General features: G+C 36.6%; 2 protein-coding genes across 4 annotated transcripts in view; one reads left to right on the top strand and one right to left on the bottom strand.

The window, feature by feature from the left end:
- Positions 1-794: 794 nt before the first annotated feature.
- LOC134532834 (unconventional prefoldin RPB5 interactor-like protein) lies at positions 795-14069 on the top strand. The gene is made up of 6 exons (XM_063369754.1): positions 795-1063; positions 1564-1813; positions 3069-3218; positions 7512-7659; positions 10127-10706; positions 12131-14069. The coding sequence occupies exons 1-6, from the start codon at positions 998-1000 to the stop codon at positions 12236-12238; spliced, it is 1302 nt and encodes a 433-aa protein (XP_063225824.1). The 5' UTR covers positions 795-997; the 3' UTR covers positions 12239-14069.
- Positions 14070-15551: 1482 nt separating this feature from the next.
- The window catches only part of LOC134532833 (transducin beta-like protein 2), a 32332-nt gene continuing 20243 nt past the window's right edge, over positions 15552-27640 (bottom strand). For all 3 annotated transcript variants that reach the window (XM_063369753.1, XM_063369752.1, XM_063369751.1), the window contains 4 exons: positions 22708-22894; positions 20216-20401; positions 19276-19464; positions 15552-17440 (listed from right to left, as the gene is read on the bottom strand). In XM_063369753.1, coding sequence (XP_063225823.1) covers positions 17223-17440; positions 19276-19464; positions 20216-20401; positions 22708-22894 — 780 coding nt within the window. In that variant the 3' untranslated portion in view covers positions 15552-17222. The remainder of the gene's footprint in view (positions 17441-19275; positions 19465-20215; positions 20402-22707; positions 22895-27640) is intronic.

The following is a 27640-nucleotide window of genomic DNA, read 5'->3' as shown; positions in this document are numbered from 1 at the left end:
TGTCCATACATATGATGCAGCAACCTTAATCTTAATCGATGAAATAATTACAAAGCACATTTCAAGTTACATGCAGCGGCCACTCTCTGTGGTCATGCTAACAACAAATACAAAAGTCCTAATACAAGCACTATGAAAACATTACAAGCTATCTGGTACAGGAGAAAAGATTACATATTATACTTAGCTACTTGGCATGCAGCCTTAAACTCAACTAATGCCATGTGGGTGGGATTAATTACGAACACCATAATAATAATAATTATTATTATTATAAAGAGTTCTTTGTTGCTTTTCGCCTAACCGGGTGCCCTGCGCGGGCGAAGTTGTGAATGTCTCGGAGATGAATACTAATTACTAAAGACTGGGTTGGAACACGCTCCCAGGCAAAACATAAAACTATGTAGAATGCATAAAGTTCCTCATGTGGGCAGTCATAATTAAGTTAAGTGGCCGGTGCATTCAGGATGGCCGTACAGACTTTCCGCGGGGCCGAATGAAGAAGGATTTAGAATGTATGTTATTGCTGTGATGATTGCAGTGAAACAAAGTTTAATGGTCTCCACGGGGCGATATACAACTGGTCTGCCTCAAGGGTAATGACGAACTTCATGGTTGTTGACTCGGCGCGCTACCCCAGCTCGGTTATCGCGATTACGAGCATGATCAAACTGCGATTAAAGGTCGCTTGCAGAGTCGTGCCAAGAAATCTCGGAGAATTCTCGAAGTCAAAGGAGGAATTTTTTCATTGCACAGTTGTGAACTACAGTTTCGTACTATCGATTTAGTCGATAGGTTTTATTGGTTGTGCCTATGACTAGTTATTGCTTTGTTCTTTGGGATTATGTATTTGTTTATTTTATTACAAATATTGTTTGTCAGTCATTTTACTAGACTGTGCTGTAATTTCCGCTGGTTGCTCGAATTAATTTTTGGTTATGTTATGGTGGTTGGAGCTACACATTCCATTTTTGGAAGTACTTAGTTTGAGAAGAAAATGGAAAAATTAAATGCTCTGAGTAGTGGCAATATTTTATCGTTGCTTCAGGAAACTAATGAAGAGGTAGGAATATTTGGTGAACCACGGGTGCCGCAGCCGTGGGATAGTACGTCTTGATGATTGGCGGGGGGAAACACTGCCCCCCCTTTTAATAATATATTTCTATTTGACCCCTCCCCTTGTTAATTTATCCAAAAAATGGAATTTGAAAGGAGTCTCTTCCAAAAACGAAAAAAAAAGTTTTATTTATTTTATTTAAAAAACCAGGGGCCAAGACTTGTTTTCTTCCCTAATTTGTTTTCCATTTCAACTGAATGTATTGAAATATGGGAATGGTCCCCACAGATTTTGACATTATGCTTGCAATTGGGCTTTTACCTGGTAGCAAGGAGTGCTCCCTTTTCACTCACTCCCCCCCCCCCCCCCCCTCTTTTTTAAATTCTCCTCAGATCCCTTGCATCTCCTCATCCAACCCATTCCATTCCATTCCCTTCCTGTCCTGCCAAGAAAAGCATTTCTACCGAAAAGTCTAGGCTGCCACTGATTGTTATGGGTTTTTGCAGGCCTTGAAGACCAACAAGGGCTCCTATGAGCAGTGGCTGAGGGTCAGAGATGAACACACCACTTTACTGGGGTTCTTGGAGACCCTCCCGGGGGTGTTGTCGTACGACGTGCTGGTGCCGTTCGGCTGCAGGGCTCTCATGAGGGGGAAACTGGTGCACACCAATGAGATATTGGTACGTCTTGGGGACGGCTGGTTTGTGAAGTGCAGTGCAAAACATGCCGCTGACATCTGCAGTCGGAGAATCACTTGTAAGTCGGATCATGTTATTTTGTAACGATAACCATAATATATGTATTTGATGTGATTGTAGAGTATGTATACTCATATATCGTTAATATTCATGGTTGTATAAGAGTTGGTTGATTATTTTCCTTAAGAGCAATTTTTATTCCCAAGTGTATTTAAAAAAAAATTCATATTGATGATAGTATAATGTTAAAGTCATTCTGATTATCATATAGTGTTAAACTAACATTTGTTTTAATAAAGGCTGATAAGTATTTTTAATTTTTAACACTTTACATCATTTTATAGATGCATATTAAAATAAGTAGTTGAAAACTGTCCACTTAATCATGTGGAAATTATCTATAGAGAAGTTTTAGCTAACATGAAAATAAACCTGTCCCTGCCAATATATACCTATTTTGTATTATATTTACTTGTCCATAAAAATTACCATGTGACCTACAAAAGTTGTAATAAAATTTTATTTAAAGTTCCTGAAAAAGTCTTGAAATTGGTTCACCCTGTATTTTTATACATCCTATAGTAGTGTTCATAATATATTTTCCCCTCCATTATGATGTGATTGAAGTGAAGGTAAATGGCAATATGTCCTTCCAAACGCTGTCGTGTCGCGAGGGCAGCTGTGTCGTTCGCAGCACAGAGTAAGTAAGGAGAGTTAGACACGTCACTCCCAGGTTGGCAAGATATTCAGTCTCTTTTGGGGGTGGTGGGCAGGTAGTCGGTACCAACCTCAGTGGTTCAAGACAAGAAACAAAACCATTAAATAGTAGTATGTTAGAAAAGAAGCATTTATAATATGTAGTAGTGCTTAGATCCTGCATACTACATAATGCCAATAACAAATATTTTTATGTTATTTCTTCCTTCTGTCAAAATCCCATTTTTTATTTTTAAAACAAATTCAAATAGAATTTCCAAGATATCTAGCAACATAAAAATTAAAGTATATACGTGTGTGAGAATATAAACACCTGCCACAAAAACAAAATCAAGTATATAACAGCATGACATATAGAATAGTTTTGTACATGTTCACATTAAAGGTGATAATTTTGATAGAGAATTAAATAGCTTAATTAACATTAATTATTTAAATATACAAAAGAAATATATTTAGATTATAGAAAAAAATTATTGCTCGAATACAATTCACACATTTAAATTATACTTTATTACGAGGTTGGTAATAGGATAGGGACTAACTTAGAATAAGAGCTTGGTAGCCCTACCTAGAGTCCGCCCCCTGGTTCGCAGTGTGCAAGGAGATGCTGGAGAAACTGGAGAAGGAGCGAGAGTTCCTGCTGTCTCGCAAGGAGCTGCCCATGCAGCAGGAAGCGTTTGGCTCCCGGGAGCAGGCCGAGATCATAGAGACCTACTCCGAGGAAGAGGAGGCGGAGTGGAGGGGTGGGTCTGACTGGTTAGCTCAATAGTCTTGTAGAACTTTGTTGTTTCCCCAGGGTGTCCAGCATAGGGGGAAAGCCTGGAATCGTCACAGGATTTTATGTCAATGGAAAAAGTCAGGTAAATACAGGTCACCGAGAGTGATTGCCAGGATTCTAAAATGTCATTGTAAAATAAGTACTTAATGAAGATGATATGTGTGAAATCTTAACATATTAAAAAAAGTTTAAAGTTTTAGACCTAGCTTTGCACACTTCATACAGGCGCTATTTTAGCTCTGATGATGTTTAGACAGTATTATTTTTCCTTCCATGTTTTCTGATACCCGTCCACAGTGAAACAGCAACATTTTTTTTTTTTGCTACTGTTTCATAGCTTTGTAATTTGGAAGATTTTATTGTGGTTGCATACGTCAACACTTACATTGCACTGCGACAACCAATTTCAGTCCGGCATACCACAACACAAGCTGAACCTTCTATTGACTCATACCCTGAGAAGGTAACGAACATCCAGCACCTTGAAGTTACCATCGCTGCAGCAGTGGTCATTTTAACTGTGGACCCAAATCAGAAAACATAGTTGGAAATTGAATACTGTCTAAACATTGTCAGAATTTAAAGTGTACTAATCTAGGTTTAAGGCTCTTAATTTTTCTGAACATTTTAAGATGTGACTTATTTTACTATAACAGTTTAGAAGCCCGGCAATCATTCTCGATGACCCAGTATATGTTAGTTAGTTCATGGAATTTAAATAATATGGTTAGACTAAGACAGAGTCATTAACCATGTAATACATTTGCATTTGAGTTCAGTTTTTGTGGCGTGCCTAGTATTTTTGACCAGAGTGGTATTTTGTCGCAAATGAGTCGTAAATAAATTCTTGTGACTACAACAAAGTTAGGAAGTAAAGCATAGATTTATATTGTTTATTTTATATAGAAATATCACATATTTTAGCCAGTGGAAAAATATGTTAAGTCAGGGAATTCTGTTTTTGGGTTTTGCTGGACATCCTGTTCTTTTTGTGAGTGAGTGTCGTAGATGTAAGGAAATGAGTTATGTGTATATGCTAATTATGTAGACATCCAATATTGAATAATTATGTTAATGAATGTGTAGTTATTATGAAATAGGTGATTTTGAAAGTGTTTTGTGTCACAATGGAGTCCCGCCATAGTGACTGCTTATCCAGACACCTGTTTAATCTGGGTGGGATTTAATCGTACAAATGTTTCATTTTAATAATCCTACATCAGCTTGTAGGTTCAAAACTTGTACGTATTCAGTAGTATTAAAAATAAAGTTAAGCCTTAGGAAAAATTATATGTATGAAGAAAAAAAATCTATTTACAGTTTTACGCATCTAAAACTTATATTGCATGCATTTTAAGGCAGACACTGGTTAATCCGGACTTTCGGTGATCCAGACAGGGCTATGTCCCATCTAGTCCAGATTAGCTGGACTCCATTGTAGTTATTTTTGGTGTTTATGTAAGCATTTCCAGAAAGCTAAAAGTTAAGTTAGTGGACATACTGTTTAGCTTACAACCACTGCCATCAAGGGCGCCCATACCCGGGGCAGGGGGGGGCCGTGCCCCCCCCCCCCCCTAGCTTTCAGGGAAGGAAAAAATATATAGTGTAGTCAGGTGTTTTACTTTAAAGAAAATTATTTAAATTTGGTATTATGTATAAGTGGTTCAACACAAAGATATTATTGTATATAGTGTTTTACATGCCTACTTCATTTTTTATGTTATTTCAAGCATTAGTTTCTGCTGCTGCGATATAAGGTGTTGTGTACAGGGAGAAAACGCTGTTCAAGCGCAACGCCCGTGGCGAGTCATTTCCCTTCGTAATCCTACCCAAGCTCACGCGATAACACAACACAACAGATTTAGACCAGTCAGAGTTAGACGACGCGACAGTTGACATGTGCTTGCAGACGGCGAAATGTTTTGCTACTTTTTCGTCATAATAATGTGTATGTTCACAAATAACATCTCAAAACAGAGATTTTTCAATAGTCTTTAGGTCTACAGTTTTATGCATCTGGTCTAGATTTAGTTTAGTGTATTCAGTCAGTATAAATAACCTAAGTGTAAATAAATCAGTGAAAAGTGTAAAGATAAAAACCATTGTTATTATGTAGTGTTTCTTAGTTTTCCTCATTCGTCACATCCGCTCAGAATATTCACAATTTTTAAGGTACGCTTACACCTTAAAGTTACTTAAATAAGAATTATTGTTCTTAAAAGTCTACAACGTAAAATTTATGTTGGAATTTTGAATTTAGAGGAAAACCACTTTTTCCCTTCAAAAGTATTTAAAGGGATAAGGATTCCGCTACCTTCAGTAGACTCGAAAGCAATTTACTCTGGAATCCCGATTTTACGTACGCTCACGGTCGCTTGGATTGCATTCGTAAAATCGTTATCTTCATAAAATTTAAACACCCCACCCCGTGAAGATACATGTTATAATTTATTGAACGGAATATATATATATATAATATTAAATAGTAAAAACAACGACTGCCGTCTGCCCTCTGCCCTCCCCTGCGTTCCCCTTATTTTTTTAAACATTCCACAACTTGCCTCATTGCACGAGTGATATAAAAGTGACATCACAGCGACTAAACACAGTTGCACCACGCATTGCATCATGTTAACTTTTGTGTGGTGACAGTAGGTTGTCCGACATACCATTCTTGGATATCTTTCCTTTTCGTAAGACGCGTGCTACTAAAATAAATTTATATTTGAGTTTGCAAACTTGTCCACTCCTTGCCAGAGACGACTAAACACAAACACAAACACAATAAAACTGAAATACACGTCGACATAGTGTCCAGTTGTTTTGTGTGAATTAATTGCGCCAAACTAAACTCTTCTGTGGAAAGCTGATATATGAGTTGTGTCAGCATTTAGAAATTTTCAATTTTTTTAATCGGTTTTGGTGTCACTTAATTCCTTAACCTCTAAATACTGTTTGGTTAAATTGTCTAGTCTAATAATAAACCAATTTTTTCTGTGCTTTACTATCACTAAATAAACTTATAGTCCTCGCCTACTGAATCCATCTGTGCTAATTCTAAATGATAAGCAATTATGATTCATATCGAAACATAGTAATATTCATTTAATTGTGAAACAATTTTTGACTATAATTATAAGCGTAGTTCAGGTGTTACATTTAAAAACAACTGTTTTCTGACTGTGATAACATATTTAAATCGTTTCTCTCCCCAAGTTGAATCTTTTGACCAACACGTTTTAAACTTTATAATTATTTTAATTTTATTTGTACGCGACATTTATTTAGGGGTAAAGAGAGCAATTAGTTGAAGGACTGTATTCTTGATATTCGTGTACCCGAGATGCTGCAAAAATATAAGGACTGTATTCCTGCATTTGTGTTGCTAAAAATTCATTTGTCTCAATAAAATAGTTAATATTTAATTAATAAAGTAGCCAATAAAGATTTTTTATGGCGAATGAGTACTGTGGTCTAGTATTTTAGTAACAGGACAAAACAATTTTAACAGGGTCAGAACTGGAACTATTTTATGGCTAGTAACAAGCCGCAGTTAAGTCTTCCAAAATATTAAAAATACTTCATTCCTGGAACACATAGCTAAGAATATGTGCAAGAAAATAGTTTATTTTACAGGATGTCTATAAAAGAAAGTCCCAGTTTCAATGGTATATTATAACAGTTTCATTTAGACTATTTACAACAAATCATACATCAAATTGAAGGTAAACTAACTTAGTTTTTCTTACAAATGTCCAATATGTGCACCTTTAGTTATATGGAACATAGACACAGTCTCTTATAAAGCCCCGAAGGAAATAATCCCATTGCGGTATGTTAGGTGTATGTGTAGGCCAGCGAAAAAGAGCTCTTGTCTCAACCATTACGACCAATCCAACGGTCAGGGACGAAATGCTCATTGAAATGAAATTACAGATTTACTCATTGCAAATTGCAGAACACAAAATGCTTTATGCTCAGGATACAATTTTGCATAGGTGGTAGGTACTGCAAGAGAGAAAACAACTGTTTAGTTATTCTTTAATAGTAACCTTGAACCAAACAACTCTTTTTTTTCGAAATCTCACATAGACAGTGACCTTACTCTGGTTTTGAATGCCAAATGTGCAGAATTTTTATCAAGCTCAGAGTAATTCTGTAGATTGGCATAAAAAAACCACAGTTTTGTTTGCTGATGTAATATTATTTACACCTTATGTATTTAACAGTCAATGTGTGCATTGTATTTTGTGTACAGTTCGTCATAGAGAAAAAGAACGACAGTACAGACAGAAACTAGCGGAAGTGCGTAAAAGAGAGAAGCAGCCCCTGATAGAAGAGGAAGATATTTGGCAACGACTGGATGAGTTGGAACTTGAGGAAGAACTGCAAGAGGAGTTGGACAGGTAACGTGATACACTTCACCTCAGCATTTTTCAAGTTCATTTGAAACATACGTACAGTAGACTTCCTCTTAAATGGCCACTTTTTTAACAGTCCTCTGCTTTAACCAGCTTACATGAGTTTGAAATGATGATGATGAATCACTAAACTGTTATACTTACAAGACACAATAATTATGCACTTTGCAAGATAGGATAGCAAGCTGACAACTATTTTAGCCACTGGAGTAAAAATTCACGTGTTTGTGTTTGCTTGAAAGCCACATTTCACCTAGTGTCCTTTCATTCATGCTTTTGCATTACTGATGTGTATGTTCCACTTTTTTCTTGGTTTTTGTTCCTGTTTTTAAAAATGTGGTTTAGGTTAAACACCACACAATTTCCAGATACATTAAAGATACATAATGTCCTGATAGATGGCCTGTTTATTTGTTCAAAATTACTTCAGAGTGCCCCACTTTACCATAATTCCACCACAAACACCTAGTAGCATAGGTGCTTTGATGTTCAATTGGTGACTAGAGCAGCACAGGACCTACATCCTGGGGTGGAACAAAATCTAGAAATAAAAATATTAACAACAGTTTTTTAGCTGATTCAATATTTAATTTAGGCACATAAAAAAATTCTTGAGAAAATTTAAAATATGTTGACAAGAGATTAAGTAAATTATAAAAAAAAATAAAAAAAAACTATTGTACATAGTAGCAGTACATGAAAGAAATTTCAAGTTATTTATTATACTGTATAATGGGTGTAACCCTCAAGTTAAAATTGATGTAGGGCTGAAAAAGTGACAGCAAACACACAGAGTTCATAAGTAGTAGACAGCTATAAATCACAGTAGATTGTTTTTAATTTAAGATTTTCAAAAGTACGTATATTGAGTCTGTGTATGCATACTTTTAAGTTTAAATGATCATCCCTGCCTCCTAGTGAAAAAGAGGACAAAAAAAGTCGGGATCTCTGCATACGTTCTGATGGACGTGTATGTTTCCATCTAGGCGGGCTAACACAAGGGGGTTGAAGGAAAGGGAGGGTGACTGCATGCTGTCGACCTGCAGCAAGTTTACGTCCCAAGGGGCTTAATGGGAAGTTAGAAAGACCTCTGAGTGGGCCGCCCTACAACAGCGTGTTACAGTTTTTCTAACGGAAATCTGTTGTATTTTCACAGTGGAAAGGTTTGGCTGTTAAGCTTTCCGTGGTACCGGATTGTATTTACGGTTCTCAGTGCCGGTTAATTTGCTGAGAACTGGGACTGACCCATCATTAGTTTGCATGCGTTAATTCTATTGGCAACTGGGGTTGCAATGCGGTAATACCAACTGCTGTTTATTGTTCCCTGTTTTTGTATTCTTCAGAGATTGCATTGAAAATACACATTCTCATTTTTATCTCATCAATAACATGTCACCCATTTGAAATACTAACTTAAATTTCAATACAAGTCCATGCCAAACAGCAAGTAAATGAAACTGACAGTGACCTTGGAGGGAGTGATAGGGTTGGCAACCCTGCGTGTGTGGTGAATCACAGCACTGTAAATAAAAAGTACTATTAGGAAATGCTCAAAACACTGCACATTGTAGTTACAAGTGTTCCAATTTACGAAACGCAGCAGTGTTTGGAAATACACTGCACTGTGAATAAAAAGGTTTCATTTGACCCAATGTGGATTGACAATACTGTGTTTGAGCAAACTTAAACGCTTGAATAGCTTCTTAATGTTGAGTGTTTCATGAGTGGGTGTATATTGTACGTTCAGATTTTCATTCAAACACAGCGTGTTGGACTATCAGCATTACTTAATACTGGATCTGTAGCATCCTATGTGTTGTACATTATTATAGAAGTAATAAAAGTCAATTATAGAAATAATAAATATAGATACCCAGTGAAATATATAATTATATATTTACCATATTTTTTAGTGGCATTTCATTTTCTTGTTTTATCATTTTAAGATCTCGTCTCATTGTGACTTTTTCACGGGTGATAGCTGATTATGAGCCCATCCAATTATGCTCTCGCTTCTATATTCTTTCTCGAGGGTGCATACCTCTTTATACATAGTTTGATATCTAATCAAATTTAATATTCAGAGCAACATGTTTTGTAATCTAGTTGCTCAATAGGACTAGTATAATGTTTATAAAATGTGGAGGAAGTGCTACTGTTCAATAAACTATCTTTGCTATGGAGGTTGAGCCACGTTGAAGTGGTAGACTGTACAGATGTTTCGCTCGGCATTGCAGTAGGCATGTTCAGCTAAGAGCTAGAAGTTTGTTCCACTACCACTACATCGGCACAGTCTATGAGCTAGTCTATAAGCTGGTAATCTACCGCTACTGTTCAAATTTACAAAACTTAGAAAATTGTCTGGTGATTTAATCTTTAAAATATTTCAATAACAAAAAGCCTAAACTGGTATTATTGGGTTAAAACAGTGTTTTTCTCTTTATCGACACAGGTTACATGCTGAAGATGGTGACTATGATGAAGATGATGATGTAGATTATGGAGAAGAAGTTGAAACAGTGGAAAATGTTAATAATTCAGACTGCATAAGTGGAATACACGGTGGTTCAGGTTTAGAAACAGTTAATCATAGTGACAATGCTTCGGAGACAGAGGTGAAGGAAAGTGGGTGCAGAAGGGTCTCTTTCCCAGACTCGGCAGACGTAGCAGGGGACAATGGGGAGGTGAAGAGGAGGAAAGTGTCCTTCTCTGACAAACCTAAAGATATTGACAGTGATGATAGTGAAGAAGACTCGAGGATTGAATTTTTTCACACGCTGAGTTCAGGAACTGAACCGTCAGAGCATTGTGATTCCAACATCATCTCGTGCCCGGCAGATATTTTTAAGAGTTATAGGCGTGTGCATGGTAAGACTGCAGGTCTCAAATCCATTTTGAAGAAATCGACAAGTTCTCTTGATGAAGCGACCACTTCAAATGACCTGGTTTCGCCCAGTGAAGTACCTGTTACTAATGGTACTGAGGATGTGTTGGAAGACTCTCTCATTGAAGCAGAGGTTTTGCCACCTGTGGTGAGTGTACATTGTCTTATTACTTGACATTGATTTGTTGTGTCTGGCATGCTGATATTTTGTTTATTTGGGTTTAAATCAAAAGTATTGTATATTTAAATATTTTGCATGTTCAAGATTTTAATTATTGCGGTGTAGTTTCATGTTCTGGATGTTATTTAATTGTCGGAGTAAGCTTGTCATTATGTTCTAATTTAAAGCAAGAAGTGAATATTTTTCCATTCTTAAACTTGATACTATCACCTTGCTTAATGTACTGTACTTTCCAGCCAGCCTGAATAAGGAATATAGTAGATGGGGTTTATTTTATATGACTGCAGGAGGCTTAAGGCAAAGGGACGTTCAATATTGTACTGAGCCCCATACTACTTGGGTACCGACTTGGTGCTCATAAATAAACACATGACCCTTGCCACATCAGCTCATCGTATTAGCGATCATGTCTACCAAGAGGCTAATGTTGAAGAGAGAGAGTGGAAGTATTCAAAGAAAACTTTACATAACATTTTTACAGTCCATGCTGCACATAGGTCTAGACTGTGTAAACAGATGAACTAAAAGTCTATGTCTTATAAAAATCGGGGCTGTTAGACAATGACGGGCGACGGGATACTAATGGAGCACTGACAGAATGAATGACAGGAGTAGGCTACCCACCCGCTTACTGCAAAGACTGCAGCACTTTTCACTAGCAGAAAATTCGGAAGTGATATTGGTGGGAATCAAACCTGGAAAGTCTTGGCAGGAGGCAAGTGATCTGACCACTCAGCCACAGCTGCCCCTTAAATAGAAAGATAAGAACGTTAATTTCACCCAGAAATGAATGGCATCAGGGACGTAGCCAAGGGAGAGGTCCCGGGGGGTTCGGACCCCTTCCTTCCAGTATTAAAAAAAATAAACATCCGGAAATAGAATTAGAAAATAACAATTTAGCTACATAAGGTCCCAAAGATATCATTTTGGAAATATTATTGTATTTCCTCCGTATTACAGCCCTTATGCACAGAAACGGCAGGAATTGTCTTTCCAAGTGCAGTCTATCCTGCAAGTTTGAACATGTGTAAATATATCTTTCAAACAAACTTGACATGTTTCATTTATTTATTGACTTTAATATGTTTGTTTATAACAAACAATTTACTTAAAAACAAATAAATCATAAAAAAAATATAAAATGTCCAGTTTTCTTTTGTCAAGCAAAATCATTATTTAAAAATTCTGTGTGTGAACATTAAAAGTAAAAAAAATTCTGATATTTTAGTGTAACTAATTTTTTTTTTATTATTCAAAAAATTCCAATTTAAAGAATACTTACATGTAAAAAATTATGTAATGGTTGTACTGTACCCCCTTGTTTTCACTAAATCCTGGCTATGGCCGTGATTGCATGTGTGAAGGGTACATGGTAGTTGTGTTGGTTGCAGGTTGGCGAAGTGGTGGAGCGGAAGGTACAAGAGCCCCAGCCACCGGCACAGCTGGAGAAGCGCCCGGTCAGTAAATTCAAAGCTGCACGCCAGTCGTCCAGACGATGAGGCCCAGCTGAGCTTCCTTGGCCACCGTGCAACGGATGGCACCTGCGTCATGTGACTAGTGTTTATGTGTGCAAATGTTTGCAATATAGCACATTGGGGATCGTGGCCGTGCCGTATTATCAAACATTGCTATAGTTCAGGTGGGAATACCAAAGAAAAATCAATATACAGTATAGCGGTATTAAAAAAAAAAGGGTGAAAAAAAATTACAGTTCAACATTACTGTTATAAAATTGTCTCTGATATCACATTAAGTTTGTGATACAGATCTCTCTTCTTCAAAAATGTAAACTGCTAGTAAATAGGAAACAATGCACTGAATTGAAAACCAACCACATGTTGAAATCTTGAGTGAACAAAAACAAAATGCCGGCAGCACAGCAATGCAACCTGGCAGCCAAGGTCAACAGTTGGAATCAAACCAAAAAAATCTGAACGCGAATGGTTTGATTGGTGTTGATTACAGAATGTGCCAAACCATAGAATGCCAGATTAAAGAACCTTCACTGGAGTTTGTTGTTCACCCACTGTGTACCTGGCACCAGTCTTTGACTCTGCCAATGTTAATCTATGCAGATATCCTACATTCTTATACTCTAGGAGAGTACACATTAAAGTTAAGTAAAGTTAAAATTTTTTTGATATGTATAATTTAACGAACGAGTAGAGGCAAGATTTTATGGTTTTATTGTTTTTATTTTTATAAATACTATTTTGTAATACTTACTCCACTAAAATAGTGTATTTGCAAGCTGTATTTTTATGACATGATAATTTATAATAAATTGGTCTACAACATATACATTCAGAACAATAAAAATAAATTGTCAAACATTTGTGATTTAAAGGTGTTTCAATAAGAGATTCACAATAAAATAGATTAAATTAATTTTTCTGATTTTTAGCCAGAAATAATAACGACATTCCTTAAATATCATACATTAAGTTTTTTTTTCTTGTGATTTGAATTAAGTTTTGGTTAAATGCTGCTTAATTACATTATATAACTTGCATTTCAGTGTTATGCGGTGTTATCACAATTCACCATGGAGTCTTGTCCCTATTAATGAGATTTGGGTACATAGTATTGCTCTTTGGTCTGAAAATATGAACACACATTTTTGAAGTCTTAACCACTGATGTGTAAATGATTCTCATTGTTCATAAAATATGCAATGATGATAGAGACTAGAACACAGCCTATCTGGTCCAAATTGCGATAAAACTGACGGTAGGCATTACAAATGAAAAAACACTTGGAAGATCCTTGGATAGAAACTTTTGCAGAAAAATGCTGTAACTAGCCATAGCCATCAGGAAGTAAAATGATGAAAAACCACAATCAATTGAATTGAAACACTTAAAACTGGGAGAGTTAATAAACCAAATAAATTATTAAATAATTGCAAAACATGATTAAAAACTGTAATAAAAATAAAACAAATTGTGCAAGTAGAACCAATACGTACAAAGCTCTTAATTGCTATTTTTTATTTTTAAAAAAATCTTAAGCTGTCTTTAAAATTTTTTTAACTTTAGTTCTACATCTTGTTAGCTAGAGCTTTAAAGAATTATCCTGCAGATTCTAAGAATCCAACTAATTATTATTTTGTATAAACTTATTGAAGGTTTTGTTATATATTCATTATATTACAGTTTATAATTTTCTTAACCATTAAAAATTTGCTGTTGTTTTTTTTTTTTACAGCATTGTCATTCTACTTACTGATTTTGCACATAGATGACTGTTTGATGTATATGGCAATTTTTTTTTAAATTCTGTTAAAACAGTGTTTTATGAAAATAAAGGTTATTTTTTCGATACCAGAAACTGCTGTATTCATCAATTTTTTTACTCTTGCAAATTCCTTTTTTTTTTTTTCTTCAATCAAGCAACTCTAGACCTATATGCTATATCTTATGTACTTATGTGAGCTCTGGAAATCAGGTTTGACTTACAATGTAATTGTCCAGCATTGGCAAGCTAAGTTTAAATTGAGCATGTTATCTAGTGATGTAAACCATGGTTTTGCCACCGAGTCTGATTTAGCTCAATGCATCTCATTCCCCCTTTAGCCCTCGAATGTGTGCTCAGGTGCCATATACACAGCACGTCAGCAACCCCAGAGGATTGGCAGCAGTCAATGTGTGCTGCCTCTCTTAAAATTTAAGTGTAAAATTGTTTTGATTACAAATACTACTTAATAACCAATTTGAACTTGTCTCCCAGGGATTTCAAGGCATAATAAATTCCTTAAAATATAAAGTTTTCTTTTTTAAGTATTCATTTGTATTATTCATTTGAACTTTGATTAAATTTAGCGAGCCTTGAAATGTAATATTTTTAAATCACCTGCATCACAAATTCAAAGAAGAGTACCTACCAGTCACACAGTGGATGGGGCACAGCTGACGCAGTGCCAGTCTGATGCTGCCATCGCTCCAGTTTTCTCTGAACACCGACCGATGTGGATCCTCTCTGCACCCCGGAGACTTCAACTTTGATTCCTCGCTAAATATTTAGCGCTGTTTTTTTTTAAATGATTCATAAACCTTTTTCTTTTTATGGGCCTACCTCCAGAATGTAGACCTTTTTAAAACTAATACTTTTTTTCCTGAATGCCGGAGTTTTTCACCAGCCGTAAGTTGAACATCCGACCAATTGGGTTGACTCTGAACAGATTAATATGTGCTTTAAGGCTTTTCGCAGTATTTCAAATAATAAATGTGTGCATCATAATCTCCATTTTGATGACTGGCCATGTGAGAGAGTGGGATGACATAGAAACCACATTAATAGTGTTTTAAAATGAGTCTAGCACCCACACATGCGACATCATAACCTGAGCGAGCATTTTAGCCAGTGTCGAGATTGTTCTCATATATCCAATTCTTCCGCTGTTTCACTCCCTTGCTAAACCCCTCCACCCCGTACTCCCTGTACCTAGATAACCGTATCACATTTATACAAGCGGTGTTCCCATTTATTTCGAAAATAAATCTTGGCACATGTCAGCTAACTACCTCCTATCATTTACAGTTTTAAGCATGTGCATGAAACCTGCTATGCCTATGCAGCACTGTGGGGTAACTAATTCAAAGAACTAAAACATCAATCTTTTAACTTTAAACCTTTACAAAGAAATCTTTTACTTCAGTTTATGTACACCTAGGACTCGTAGATCATCTTTTAGAGAAATTATTATATAAAATATGGGTGTACTTTATAATATTTTCAATGCTGTGTTGCAATAATTTGTACGATGGAAGCAACACTCAAATGAAAATAATCAGGAAATACATTAAAAATCAGTGACAATAAAAATCATTTTTTAATTTGCAAAACCATGTGCCATTAGGCAAAACCACAATAAACCATCAGTAAACACCCCCACACTAAAAAAAAAAATATCCTGTAGTGTTCTTTGTTCCCATGTAAAAACAATTTTTAACTACCCAAGTTTGCACACAAAACTGCAAGTTACAGTGTGACACAAATAAGTTACTCTTAATATAGTCTGATGGTCATTACTGCTGAAAATATCAATGTCAACAAATTAAGGCTCCACTTCACACATCAATACTGAATTCTGTTTTTGTTGCTAGTTTAAGATTTTATGAGAAAATAATTAATAATCAAACTATAAAAGCTATTTTGTATTTATCAACTGTAAAAATTGAGGAAATCAAATTCTGGAAATTATGAATATTTGCCGGAACGTTTTTGGTGCAGTAAAGGTTCTTTAATCAGGAACCACAGTGTCCGAACAGCGATTCTGTCTGATCATTGAACGTCAAATTAGGTAGTTTTAACTGGAATTCCATAGAAAAATTACTATACAGTGAAGATATAAAGTGCTGTGCTTTGGAAAGAAAAAAATATGAATAAACACTGATTACCTAAATTCGTGGCCAGCGACCTGGCAGTCGAGGTCAACAAACGCCCAATCCACCTGATAAAATTTGAGTGCGAACGGCTCAACCGCTGACGGATCACAGAAATGTGCCAAAACAAAGAATGTGTGTGTGTCATACTTAGATTGCAGTGTATTTTTAAGTGAGTGAGTATGTTCTCTTTACATTGCACAATATCTGCACAGTAAATGATGTCCTTGTTTCGGTGTGCTCTGTTGCCAGATTTACACCAAAGAGCACAAGAGTTTAACACACAACTTTATAATGAAATGAAATTTTTAAAATGCATCTGAAAATTGTATTTTGTAAAGGTAAATTTGGAATGAAAATTTTGGAAATATATTTTCTTGTATTTCATCAAGAGCATCATCTGATAATATTCAGTTTTTACTTCTAGTAAACGTAACCACAAGACGCCATCTTTGTTTAAACAGTTTTTGTCGTAATTTTTTTTGTATAGTTATAATAAATTTTTTTCATTTTATAAAAACATTACATAATTTGATGGAATACTTTGTTGTTTACTGTGACATTACTGCTATAATTAATTTCTCCTTTCAAATAATAATTAGTGTTAAATAGTTTTATTTTCTTCTCAGAATAACTAGTCTTAAAAAAAAATCAAGAAATTGTATATTTATAACAAAATTAAACTTATTTAACAATGGTAAAAAAAATAAGATTTTTTTATGTTAACAAGCTGGGCAGTATCAATCTGGCATTGGACGTCATTTTCTCTGTACTGCAATCTAAGCGTGAGAGACACTATTGCAGATAACACACTGCATTACATTAAAAAGCACAAAATGCAATGCTTACATAATGGAACATCCATAAAGATTAGTCCGGATACAAAACCGGCAAGAAAATGCAATAACCACATGGCAGGTGAAGCGGAGCCTTAACACAACACTACAGCACATCAATTTTGTTGCAGCTCAAATCTCAGAATCGGGCACACGGTGTGACATAGAAAAGTATTAAAATAACTCTGTGCACGGACTCGCAAACACGCAGTTCACGTAAGGCAACACAGACAGACGCACGTCCGAGAGAGGCGCCGGCGACCTCAGCTGGCGACGCCTGCGAGGAAGAGCTCGGCGTCTGCTATCTGCTGCTGCATGCGCTCCTTCTGGGCGGAGCTCACGCCCGGCTGCCGGAGCCTCTCTTGCAGCGACACGACGGCCGTGCGGTAGCCCGTCACGTTGTGGAACACCCGCACGTGCTTCTCCCCGGCCGCCAGCACGTACTTGCCCAGGGGATCAAACTGCACGCACGTGATGGCACCTGTGGGAGCGAACATGCCGTCAACGCTCTGCATTTATAGTTCTTTGTGGTCTTCAGCCTTTGGGTGACATAGTACAGGCACAGACTAGTCTAGATCGATCAATTACAGTATCTGTAAAAATAAAAAAAAACTCTTTAAATTTTTATGGTTTATCTCAATATTATTTTGGTGTTAATAACACACGATTATTGTAAGAAATTAAAGATTTACGAAAATTACCGTATTTTAAATAAGTATATGGTAACTACATGCTTTTATGATGAATTCACTTTAACAGTGTATATCTATGTAAAAATATATTTAAATAAATATAGGAAATAATACGGATAAAACAATTTCAGCAGACGTAGTACATTACGCCATCGTGTACAGAGGTTGCAAGTAAGCAAACCACAGTCAAGACATTTTCACATATAGCCTGACTATGCCTAGAACCTTTTTTTTTATTAGTCTTTGCCAAAATGTCGGGTACACAGTTTACTTAATTTTTACTGAGTATCTACTTGTCCAAACAAGTTATTAATAAATTAACAAACAACTAGCTTTAAGTTGTCATGAAATAATTTTTTCAAAGATTAATTTCTTAAAAAATGGTTGACACAGGTTTCACACAGATTAGAGCATCACTTATAAATTCATGCTTTTCAGTAAAAATAAATAAATGATTATTAATTGGATCCAAAAAAGTTCTATGTATTCTTCCTGCCAGTATTAAGTTATCAGTAAAACACGTAACTTTTATTTCCGCATATAATAAAAAATTACAAGCCATTTGATTGCTTCATATTAAAATCAATTTTAATGTTTACAAATATATATAAGATCTATTAAAAATTTATTCCTCTACAATTATAAAAACAATAACTGTTCAGATTGGTAGGTTCATGTCTAAAATTATTCCCAAACAAAAAAATGCAACACATTCTCTCTGTGCAATGCATCTATTATGCTAATGATTATTTTCGATGATGGGGAAACCTACGATGCAGCAGCCTTCTCAACACGCCCCAATAATTGCTTTCATGTAACATGGGATATTTTGATCTTCACGTATGTAGTCAACCATTTAACATTTGTCTGGGCAAAAACGTGGGCATCATCATGTGTGAGAGCCTACTGTGCTTGCAAACAGCAAACACGGACCTTAAAATCAGAACCTGTTGCGAAGCGACAGGTATCAAGTGAAGGAACAAAGATCTGCAGCAATTTTCAAATATTTGTCTCATTTTTAATGGCTTAAGTATGTTGTGCCACTTTATACATTTATATTATCTTTGAAAGATTTGTGCAATGGGAGTGCATGACTTGATGTAAGTTTTTGGACATACGCCATTGCTAAGAACTTTTTCTGTTGAAGAAAAACTAAAAAATAAAACCGTTGTGCTGAATTTTTGGGGTTCAATATTTCTGTGTCATCATCATTTGTGGGTTTTTTTTTCGTTCTCTTAGTACATTTTTCTTTGTTTTTCTGTGTTTGGTTGACCATATTCCTGTTACGGAATATTTTTTGGTGTTTATATCCTTGTTGACAACAGCAATTTTTTGCTTAATTTTGTGTTTTTTTGTCTTTTTGGGTTTTATTTATTTATTTATTTTTTAGTTTTTCTTCAACAGAAAAAGTTCTTAGCAATGGCGTATGTCCAAAAACTTACATCAAGTTTATACATTTATGTATTGCTTTTAACCAGTGTGTTTACTCAACTTAAAAATAAACCGAAGTTACACTAAGGCAAGTATTCAGGTGAGCTGAAAAGACTTTTTGGGTAGTAGGCTTTCCTGTGAAGACATTTCTTGCCTTTTCACTGCCTAGCTTTCCGAAGGTAGACGTGCTCACCTGAGGTGTAGATGTCATCGATACAGCTGTCGCGCTCGCCCGTGAGCACGGAGAAGAACGACAGCGAGTTGCCGTGCGCCACGACCACCACCTCGCCGTTGGGCGAGAGCGCGAGGTGCGCTGGGGTGCCTCGGTGCTCGTACTTGCCACTAACCAGCAAGTGCGGGTCTTCTCCCTTCTGATACTCAACTGCACCCAACCAAAATCATGTTTTCTTACCGACAGAGCCTGAGGATCATGAGTCTGAACTCAACTCCTGTCGTGACCCGGTACCCGAGGTCCCATTGTTTCAAGGCTACGTGCAAACAGCTTGACGTGCCACACCCAATACCTGCAAGAATAACTACACCAGATGTGCTCTTAGCAGAGCATTCAGAAATTGATGCAAACTTCGCTGACAGTCTCAGCCCATCCTCTTGACAGCACCTGGAGTGACACGAGGGCAACTGAGAAGTCTGCATACAATGAGCAGCAGAGCGCCTGGTGGAAATGATCTGTTCAGATTAATATCAGTTTCAGTTGGCCAACTAATCTTAATACAAATGTGTGTATGTATTTCAGTTTTAATAGACAAGTTTTGGTGCTCAATTCTGAGAGTGATGACCACAGATAATGCTGCGGTGTGCAAAGCACGATGCACCCCGAGGTTCTCAGGGTGTAGTGATTCTGCAGTAGTTTGCCTTAGCGTTCCGCAGTATGGAGTTAAAGTAAAATGCTTGTATTATTGAAGGTAATCAATTAGTTCCGAGTCTCCCAATTAATTTTTCTTTTTTTAATCTTTCAATGGAAAAGATTTTACGGCAAGTTTGTTGTTATCTGCAAAAACATAAACCTATTTTTAAGTAAGTAGAAGAGGGGGATGGGTGTGTATGTGTAAAAAAGCAGAGAAGCTTTCACACTTTTAATTATGTATTTCAAAATGCTAAATAGACATACTTACTTTTGGTGTTGAAAACTTTCCACGTAGAATCTTTAGATACAGTAGCCATTCGGGAGGAGTCTGTGTTGAATGCCACATCGTACACGCCCGACGAGTGACCAGTCAGTTCAAAGGCACGAGACACCTGATTGAACTCTCCGGATTTCGTGAAGCACACCTCCCATACTTTCACATCCGGAGTGAAACCTGTTTGAAGAAAATAAACTCGCTGGAACATTTTCTGAATGAAGTGTACGACACAATCATCCGCAAACCTTCACAGCCTACATTTCATCCATTCATCCACATGTCCATCATCATCTATTATGAACTGCATGGGTCACAGAAAAGTACTCTGTGTAGTACCTCCACAAATTTTAACTTGTCTAGTTTATTTTCCTTTTCTCGTACCAACGTATCCACCCTCATATGTTTCCCAAAAAGCCTTCCTTTTGAAAGTCCACGAAATACATGCTCCCTCACAATCAACTGCTTCCACTAGATCTGTTTAGCAAACCAACCATCTGCATCTTTCACAAATACTCTCTCTGTCATTCATGCATCCTAACCAGTCAATTTCCACCCCACGTACGTACTTGCAAACCAGCACTGTGTGGTACCTTGTCCCTTCCTCCCTTGAATACAGGCACCAGCACAGCCTTCTTGCACTGTTCCAGAACCCGTCCTGTGATAGGGCATGCAGCCCTACCCTCCCCTCACTGAGGGTGCCGTAAGGACCACTGCCTTCCTCTCCTTCAGTCACCCCCTTCTCATTCTGCTGCTTGCTGCCTCTCTTCACTGCCTCTCTCCCTCTCCACACCGCATCCCCCTTTACTCTCCTTCAAAACTTGCACGAATCAGCTTAGTTCTCACTCGCACAAGCACAGAGGAGCATGTGGGAGTTGGAGAAAGGCAAGAAATGTATAAAATTTGGAGGCAGAGGAAAGCATAGCAATTAATCTTCTCTTTTGCTCTGCAATAAGAATGATAATAAAAGCTGTAACATAAATTTAACATCTTTAACTAACTAAAAAAAAAGCTCATTTTCATCTCCTCAGACCAATATTTTTTATTTATAACATAAGGAAAAAAAAATGGACCAACATTTGTTTGTTGTCCATTTAATGCTCATTCCATTTGTATATATGTTTTCCTTGTGCATCTCATATTTCTAACAGACTACATGCATCATCTTACTCCCTACAATGCATTGTAAATCATCTTGGGTTACATTTAATAGGCCTATTAAGATCAGTTATCAAATTTTTGTTACTAATATATCATGTGGAATTACAAAAAAAAATATTTTATCTGGTAAATATAAAAAAAGTAAAAATAATTAAATAAAAAGTATACTCTGTTATGAAATGAAACACACTTAAATATTCATATAATAAAGTTTATATGACGGACATGAAATGATGCTCCGTCACAAAGGATTGAGGGCTGAAGAGTCAGACACCATTATAAAACCTGTATGATATAACCTCAAACAACTTATTGATCTTGTGATCCAAGTTTCATTTTTTGCACAATTAAATCAGTTAACTTTACCGACAATCTCATGTTTTGGACACAGGTATAGGTACAAGCCAAAATTCTGTCAGTTCATAGGACAGAAAACAAATCGTTCCCTTCTTAACAATACGTACTTACTATTGTGGTAATTATGCCGCAAGAAACTATGCCCTCTCAACACAATTAAGCAGAGTGCAAAGAACAAATGCTACAGTTGTGCACTCTTGTCGCTCACAGTGTGATGATCACTCTGTCGCTCAAAACAGTCTGGCTGAGGCCTCAGTTTGGGTTTATAAATTATGCAAGGAATGCAATGACGTAACATGCAACCAATGCAAGATAATCACAGTCGTATATAATGCAAACGCAGTAGAAAAAAAAATTTATACCCCAGGGTTCTTTTGATAATTCATATTTATCATGAACACAAAATAAATTCTAAATAATTTGATTTAAAAGTGTTTTTTTCTTTCACAGTGTGAAAGTTTAACAACGTAAAAATTATGTAAATAATAAAAAGAAAATCTAGCTCGTCTATACACATAATGTCTGCAGTTCTGAATGTTTTCAGAACACGTCTCTTCAAAATGGCCATCAAAAACACAAGCCAAAACGTAAGGAAATTGAAGTTGAACAACACTTGCATTGCATTATTGCACCTTGAGTAGTTTATAAATGAGTACCATAAGACTGCTGAACATTTAGCTTCTTGCATTCTTGGATAGTTTATCAGGACTAAAAAGACAATCTGGCCTTTCACACCACACATCATCTAATTGGTCAGAAATTTTGGTAGTCCACTGTAGGTAGTACTAGGTTCTACAATTTAAACAAAAACATGTGCCCATAATTTATACCTTTGGAACTGTTAACTGATGATAAACATACAATCACAAGATGCAAGCAAGGCAACAGCCAAATACAGCACAAAAGTGTGCAGTGTTAAGTACTTCCCTCATGTAAGTTCGGCATGGATGGTTATGAACGAGGCTCACCTGAAGCAGATACGAAGCGGCCGCAGGGGCTGATACGGGCGCAGTAGGTGTTCATCAGGTACGTGTCCACCTTCGCGAGTCTTTCTCCTTTCAGATCCCACAGAAAGAGATCTGTTTTCTCCGAGCACGACATGATGAACTTGCCGTTACAAGCGATGCCTAACCCCACCACAGTCTCCTCGTGGAGCTACACAAGAAAACATACCATTTCCTCAGCCACCATGCACTTACTTCATTAATTTCATTCATCTACATTAAATGAAGACTGCCATGCCAAAACGTTGTAAGTGCCAAACCGGGCGAAATGTGTATTCCTGTAAAAATAGGTTGTAAGTGCCATGCTTTTTCATGTGTTAAAAATTGGTGACGATTGTGGCGCTGCAAGTGGCAAAATATGTTATGTGAATCTCAAAACGTTGTAAGTGCCATAGTGCGAGTGATGTTCTCATAGCAACAAGTCACAGTGATATTGCTGTGTGGTCGGATCCTGTCAATGTCCTGAAGCCTGGTGTTACAACAACAGATTTTCTAAACTTCCCATTGGTTGCATCCAGGACTAGATTTGGGCTGCCTGACAAGAAAAAAGACATCAGGAACATGCTGGACTATGTTGCTGGCAATGCAAAGCAGTTCTTATTAGATGTCCTTAATGAATGCCCTGAAGTTGTGTCCGAAAACCAGTGATAGTGTGCAAGAAAACTGTGAACTGAAAAAGTTTAGGACCATTTTCATTATTTTTTTTCCTAAGTTGTCTCATTACTAAAACATACTATAAAAGTATGTTGCTTAATCATCTTAATATTTGGTAGACTAGTGCTTCCCATCTATTTATGTATTTTGCATTGTGTATTAATCTCTTTTTTCTTTTCCCAGATCATAGAATATTTTGCATATGTGGCACTTACAACATCTTGCTTGGCACAAGAAACAATACATCAGTATTATACTTGACTATGGTAATGGCCATGAAATACAGAATACTCTTTATAAATGCCCTGAATTTATGCCAGAAACCCAGTGACAGTGTGCGGTTGAACAGTGGACATACAACGTTTTGGAACATTTTTCATATTTCCATTTTATTATTACACATAAGTTTGTCAGATAGTGTAAGTTACTACCAGGTATTATTGATGCATCATATAAACATGTATATGAGTGTATCCCATTGTGTTATTTATATTTAAATATATATTAATCACATTTTTCCTTCTCCTGAACATTTTAGTCAATGGCACTTACAATGTTTTGGCATGGCAGTCTTCAAATAAGCAATTGACTGGTCAATTAAAAAAAAAATAATCCATGAAACTTTATGGTGACAAACTACAGTAGATTTTACAGTATTAGAACTTACTAGACTTAGAAAAGTAAGTCCTTCTGAGCATTAATATGTGTCATATTATGTCTTATGCATTGAACTAAAAAAAGTTAATTTACTTAAATAAATAAGGAACTTAACTGTTTGCAGAAGCATGTAATGACCACATCATGATTTCATAATTGGTTTTTAACTTCTTCCATTAAATTCTCGATTTGCTTACATTTTGCCAGAATTATAACACTAAACCAATGAGGGAACATTCTGTTGACATAAGATAACATAAAAAAAATATTTATGGTTGAAAGTAATTATATCAACATCAATTTCCAAGCAAAATTATGTAATATCAATTCAAACTGCCACAGCAGGTACATCAAATGTATCTGACCAGCTAGATAAAAATTGCTGCTACAATCTGGTGGTTGGTCATAGCATTACTAAGTATGTTTCCCAGGTCAATGTGTCTATAGAGATTATCTGCTGCTGCTCATTAATGGTGTAGCCAGTATAGCATATGGTAATAATGCCCATGATAAATCAATAACTTTGCCATCCCAAGAGAAAATTAGATGAGAGGGGTGGGGGGAGTTGATTGTTTTCACACAGCAGGTAAATATAGTCATATTTAAAAAGTTCATCTGGGCTAAGATTCATTAGAATAGCCTCCTAGCCCAACTTAACTGTCCTCATCCCTTCAATTTGAATTTAATTTTAAAATTTTATGATAGCCTCATATTTGAATGAAAGTGAACATAAGATAACCTCAAATATGTGATAACTCAATGCAGTCGCCCGGGTTCTCGTGTTCGAGACTCGGCGGTGTTCCTAGCGGGAAGGCTGTTCTGTTGCGGGGAAACGTGTCCGGGAGGGCGCCAGGCTAACGTGGTGGTTAGCCACGAGGTGGGTCGTGAGGTCCGAAAGCCCCTGCATGGCCCACTAGGAATGGCGGCGGTGGTGATGATGCTAGGGATCCCTAATGCCTGTTGCCCCACTGGCCCTACACAGCATAGGACGCTGATCCCTAACTGGATTGGTGAGGTTTAGAAATAATGTACACGGCTTTGCACTGTTGTTCACATGTTGCGCACAGAGTGTGCGGAGTGGACGTTTAATTACGATGGCAAATTACACGGCACTTACAATCACACGAATTCCCTAACATAAAGTACATTGTCAATTACACACGAGACGCTCTGACGCACCGTCACTAACGTTATGCCCTCACGCCAGTTGCGGTTGAGGGAGTGTTTGAATAGAGTCGGCTAATCCCGTAATTGGTAAACGGCGACGTGCGGGCCCACCTGTGTGGACCGCGGCTCGCTATTAAATTAAGAACACGTCTATGATTGGATGTAGCCAGTGCCTATGCACTTGGCGATTAATTAAAAGTCTGTGGTGGCGGGAGTCGGCCCGTACCGTATATTGCACGGCCCCACGTAATGCGTTGTGTGGGGCGTGTTAAGTTGACGCGGCTGGGTTAGGCCCTACACCGGAAAAGGACCGGGAGCACACGGGGAGTATTTAAAAAAGGTTCCGGGGTCTGACTATAATTACCAGATTGAAGTTTGATGGTGACAAAGAGATGATGGCTCCCCGTGGGACGTGCGTCCGTCCCGGTCCGCGAATCGCGCTGTACTGGCGTGCAGCCCTGGCGCGAGGGGAGGGGTGAGCTCCCTGTCGCGCCAGAGTTTCTAAAGTTCCGTTATTCGTAAAAATTTATATTAATAACTAAATTTAAGTGGCTCTAAATTCACACAATAAAACTTAATGATTAACTTAATATATATATATATATATGTTTTAGAAATGACATTTAATAAATTTGTCTAAAATAAGTTTGAATTATTAGAGTCATACTGGAGACTGTCTGTTTCTTGATAACTACTCCAGTGGCGAATGATAATGCTAATTTGGGGCGGTTTGAGTTACGTCACATATTCCACTATTGAATTTAGGCTGAAGGCCGCAAGGGTTGCACTCACAGCTGTTTTAGTAGAAAACTACACGTGAGTGACCCGGGCACTCCTACTCGCACTTGTGTTGCACGGTGTTATTAATTCAAAGTGGCGGGTTCATTAAAGTTTAGTGAATTTACTGTGTACATGCCTTGGTTTGTCTTGCCAATTAATGAAGGGCGTTGAAATACCTAAGTTCCACGGCGCTCGCCTGACTCGGGTGGGCCATGGCTAGGGGCGCGTTCCGTTAGCGGGGTTGGATACTGGCGGTTGCAGGTCGGGCTTTAGGGTGGCCTTCGGTCGGACGTCATCATGATACAATATTATCTCAAATATAAAATAAATATCATAAAAAACCTTTACTAATTAGCAAGATAAATTAATTTCCCAAAAACAAACATTTAAATTACACCTTCTGTGCTTCCAGAAAGCAGTTTATTGTGATTATTATTGAGTAAATAATTGCTTTAATTTATACCAGTTTTGGGAAAGATAGCTATTACACATATTTTACAATGATATGGTTTGCAAATTACCCATTATCTCATCTGCAATTTTTGCAGTTACATTACTATTACCAATCACTGTCCAATTACAACAAAAATTCTGGGAAACCAGAAAGAATACTGGTCCCAAGGATTCTTAGGTGTTAAAATATTGTGAACCTGCCTTTTAAATACACAGTTCATACATGTGAAATACATAATGTAATAAATTGATATCAACACATATTGTCGGAGAATAAATTTTATTTGAAACACATACTCAATTAAACTGCTCCAACAAAGCTCTTCTTTATCACAGCAAAAACTGATGATAGTTGAACAAAAAAATATTTTTATAAAAAATTTAAAAAAAATAACTAGCCCCGTAAAGATTTATAACCCCCATATTGGCATTAATTCGATCTAAATTAGAATACTGTTCAACTATCTGGAATGACATTGGGTCGACTGATATTGAGAAACTAGAAAATTTACAAAACAAATTGTCTCAACTAATAATTCATAGAGGTTTTCCGCATCCCAAACTTATTCCTCTAGCAGACCGTAGAGCCCATTTGGACTATCTTTTTGTACATAACATTTATAACTATAAAATTAAATGTAGCTATATTCTTGAGAACACCGGATTGAGAATCCCCCAATTCAATTCTCGCCTCTTTTCTAGTTTATGTACTATTTATAACAAGAATGATCTTATTTATAGACTCGTTAAAAACTATAATAGACACAACACCAAGTCAAATTAATTGTGTACAGAGCTATGTTAAAGTATTTAATGTAATTTATATCCTCATACTAATTATAGTCAGTATTTTTTCTCTTTCACGTTTACATTATTGTACTCTATTAAATTTTATGTCTTGCTGCTTACTATCTTACCACTTTGTACTAATTATTATTTTAAGTATTATATTTGTATTTGTCCTTGTGTTGTCTGTGTGTATGGATGTCTTGTCCTTTGTTTCTTGTTTCTTTATGTATTTGTGTATATTTTGTATACGTCGTGCCCACCACTAAAGTCCCTGGACTGTTGGTGCGCATGTAACAAAAAATTTAAATAAATAAATAAATAAATAAATAAATAAATATCTGTATGAGTTTACAAATCCTTATGGGGCTAGGAGAAATTATTTTATACTTTTTCGTCC

Source organism: Bacillus rossius, chromosome 6 (genome assembly GCF_032445375.1).
Source record: "Bacillus rossius redtenbacheri isolate Brsri chromosome 6, Brsri_v3, whole genome shotgun sequence".
Classification (NCBI taxonomy): Eukaryota; Metazoa; Arthropoda; class Insecta; order Phasmatodea; family Bacillidae; genus Bacillus; species Bacillus rossius.
Note: the sequence above shows the minus strand (reverse complement) of the source record. Positions and strands in the feature narration are given on the sequence as shown.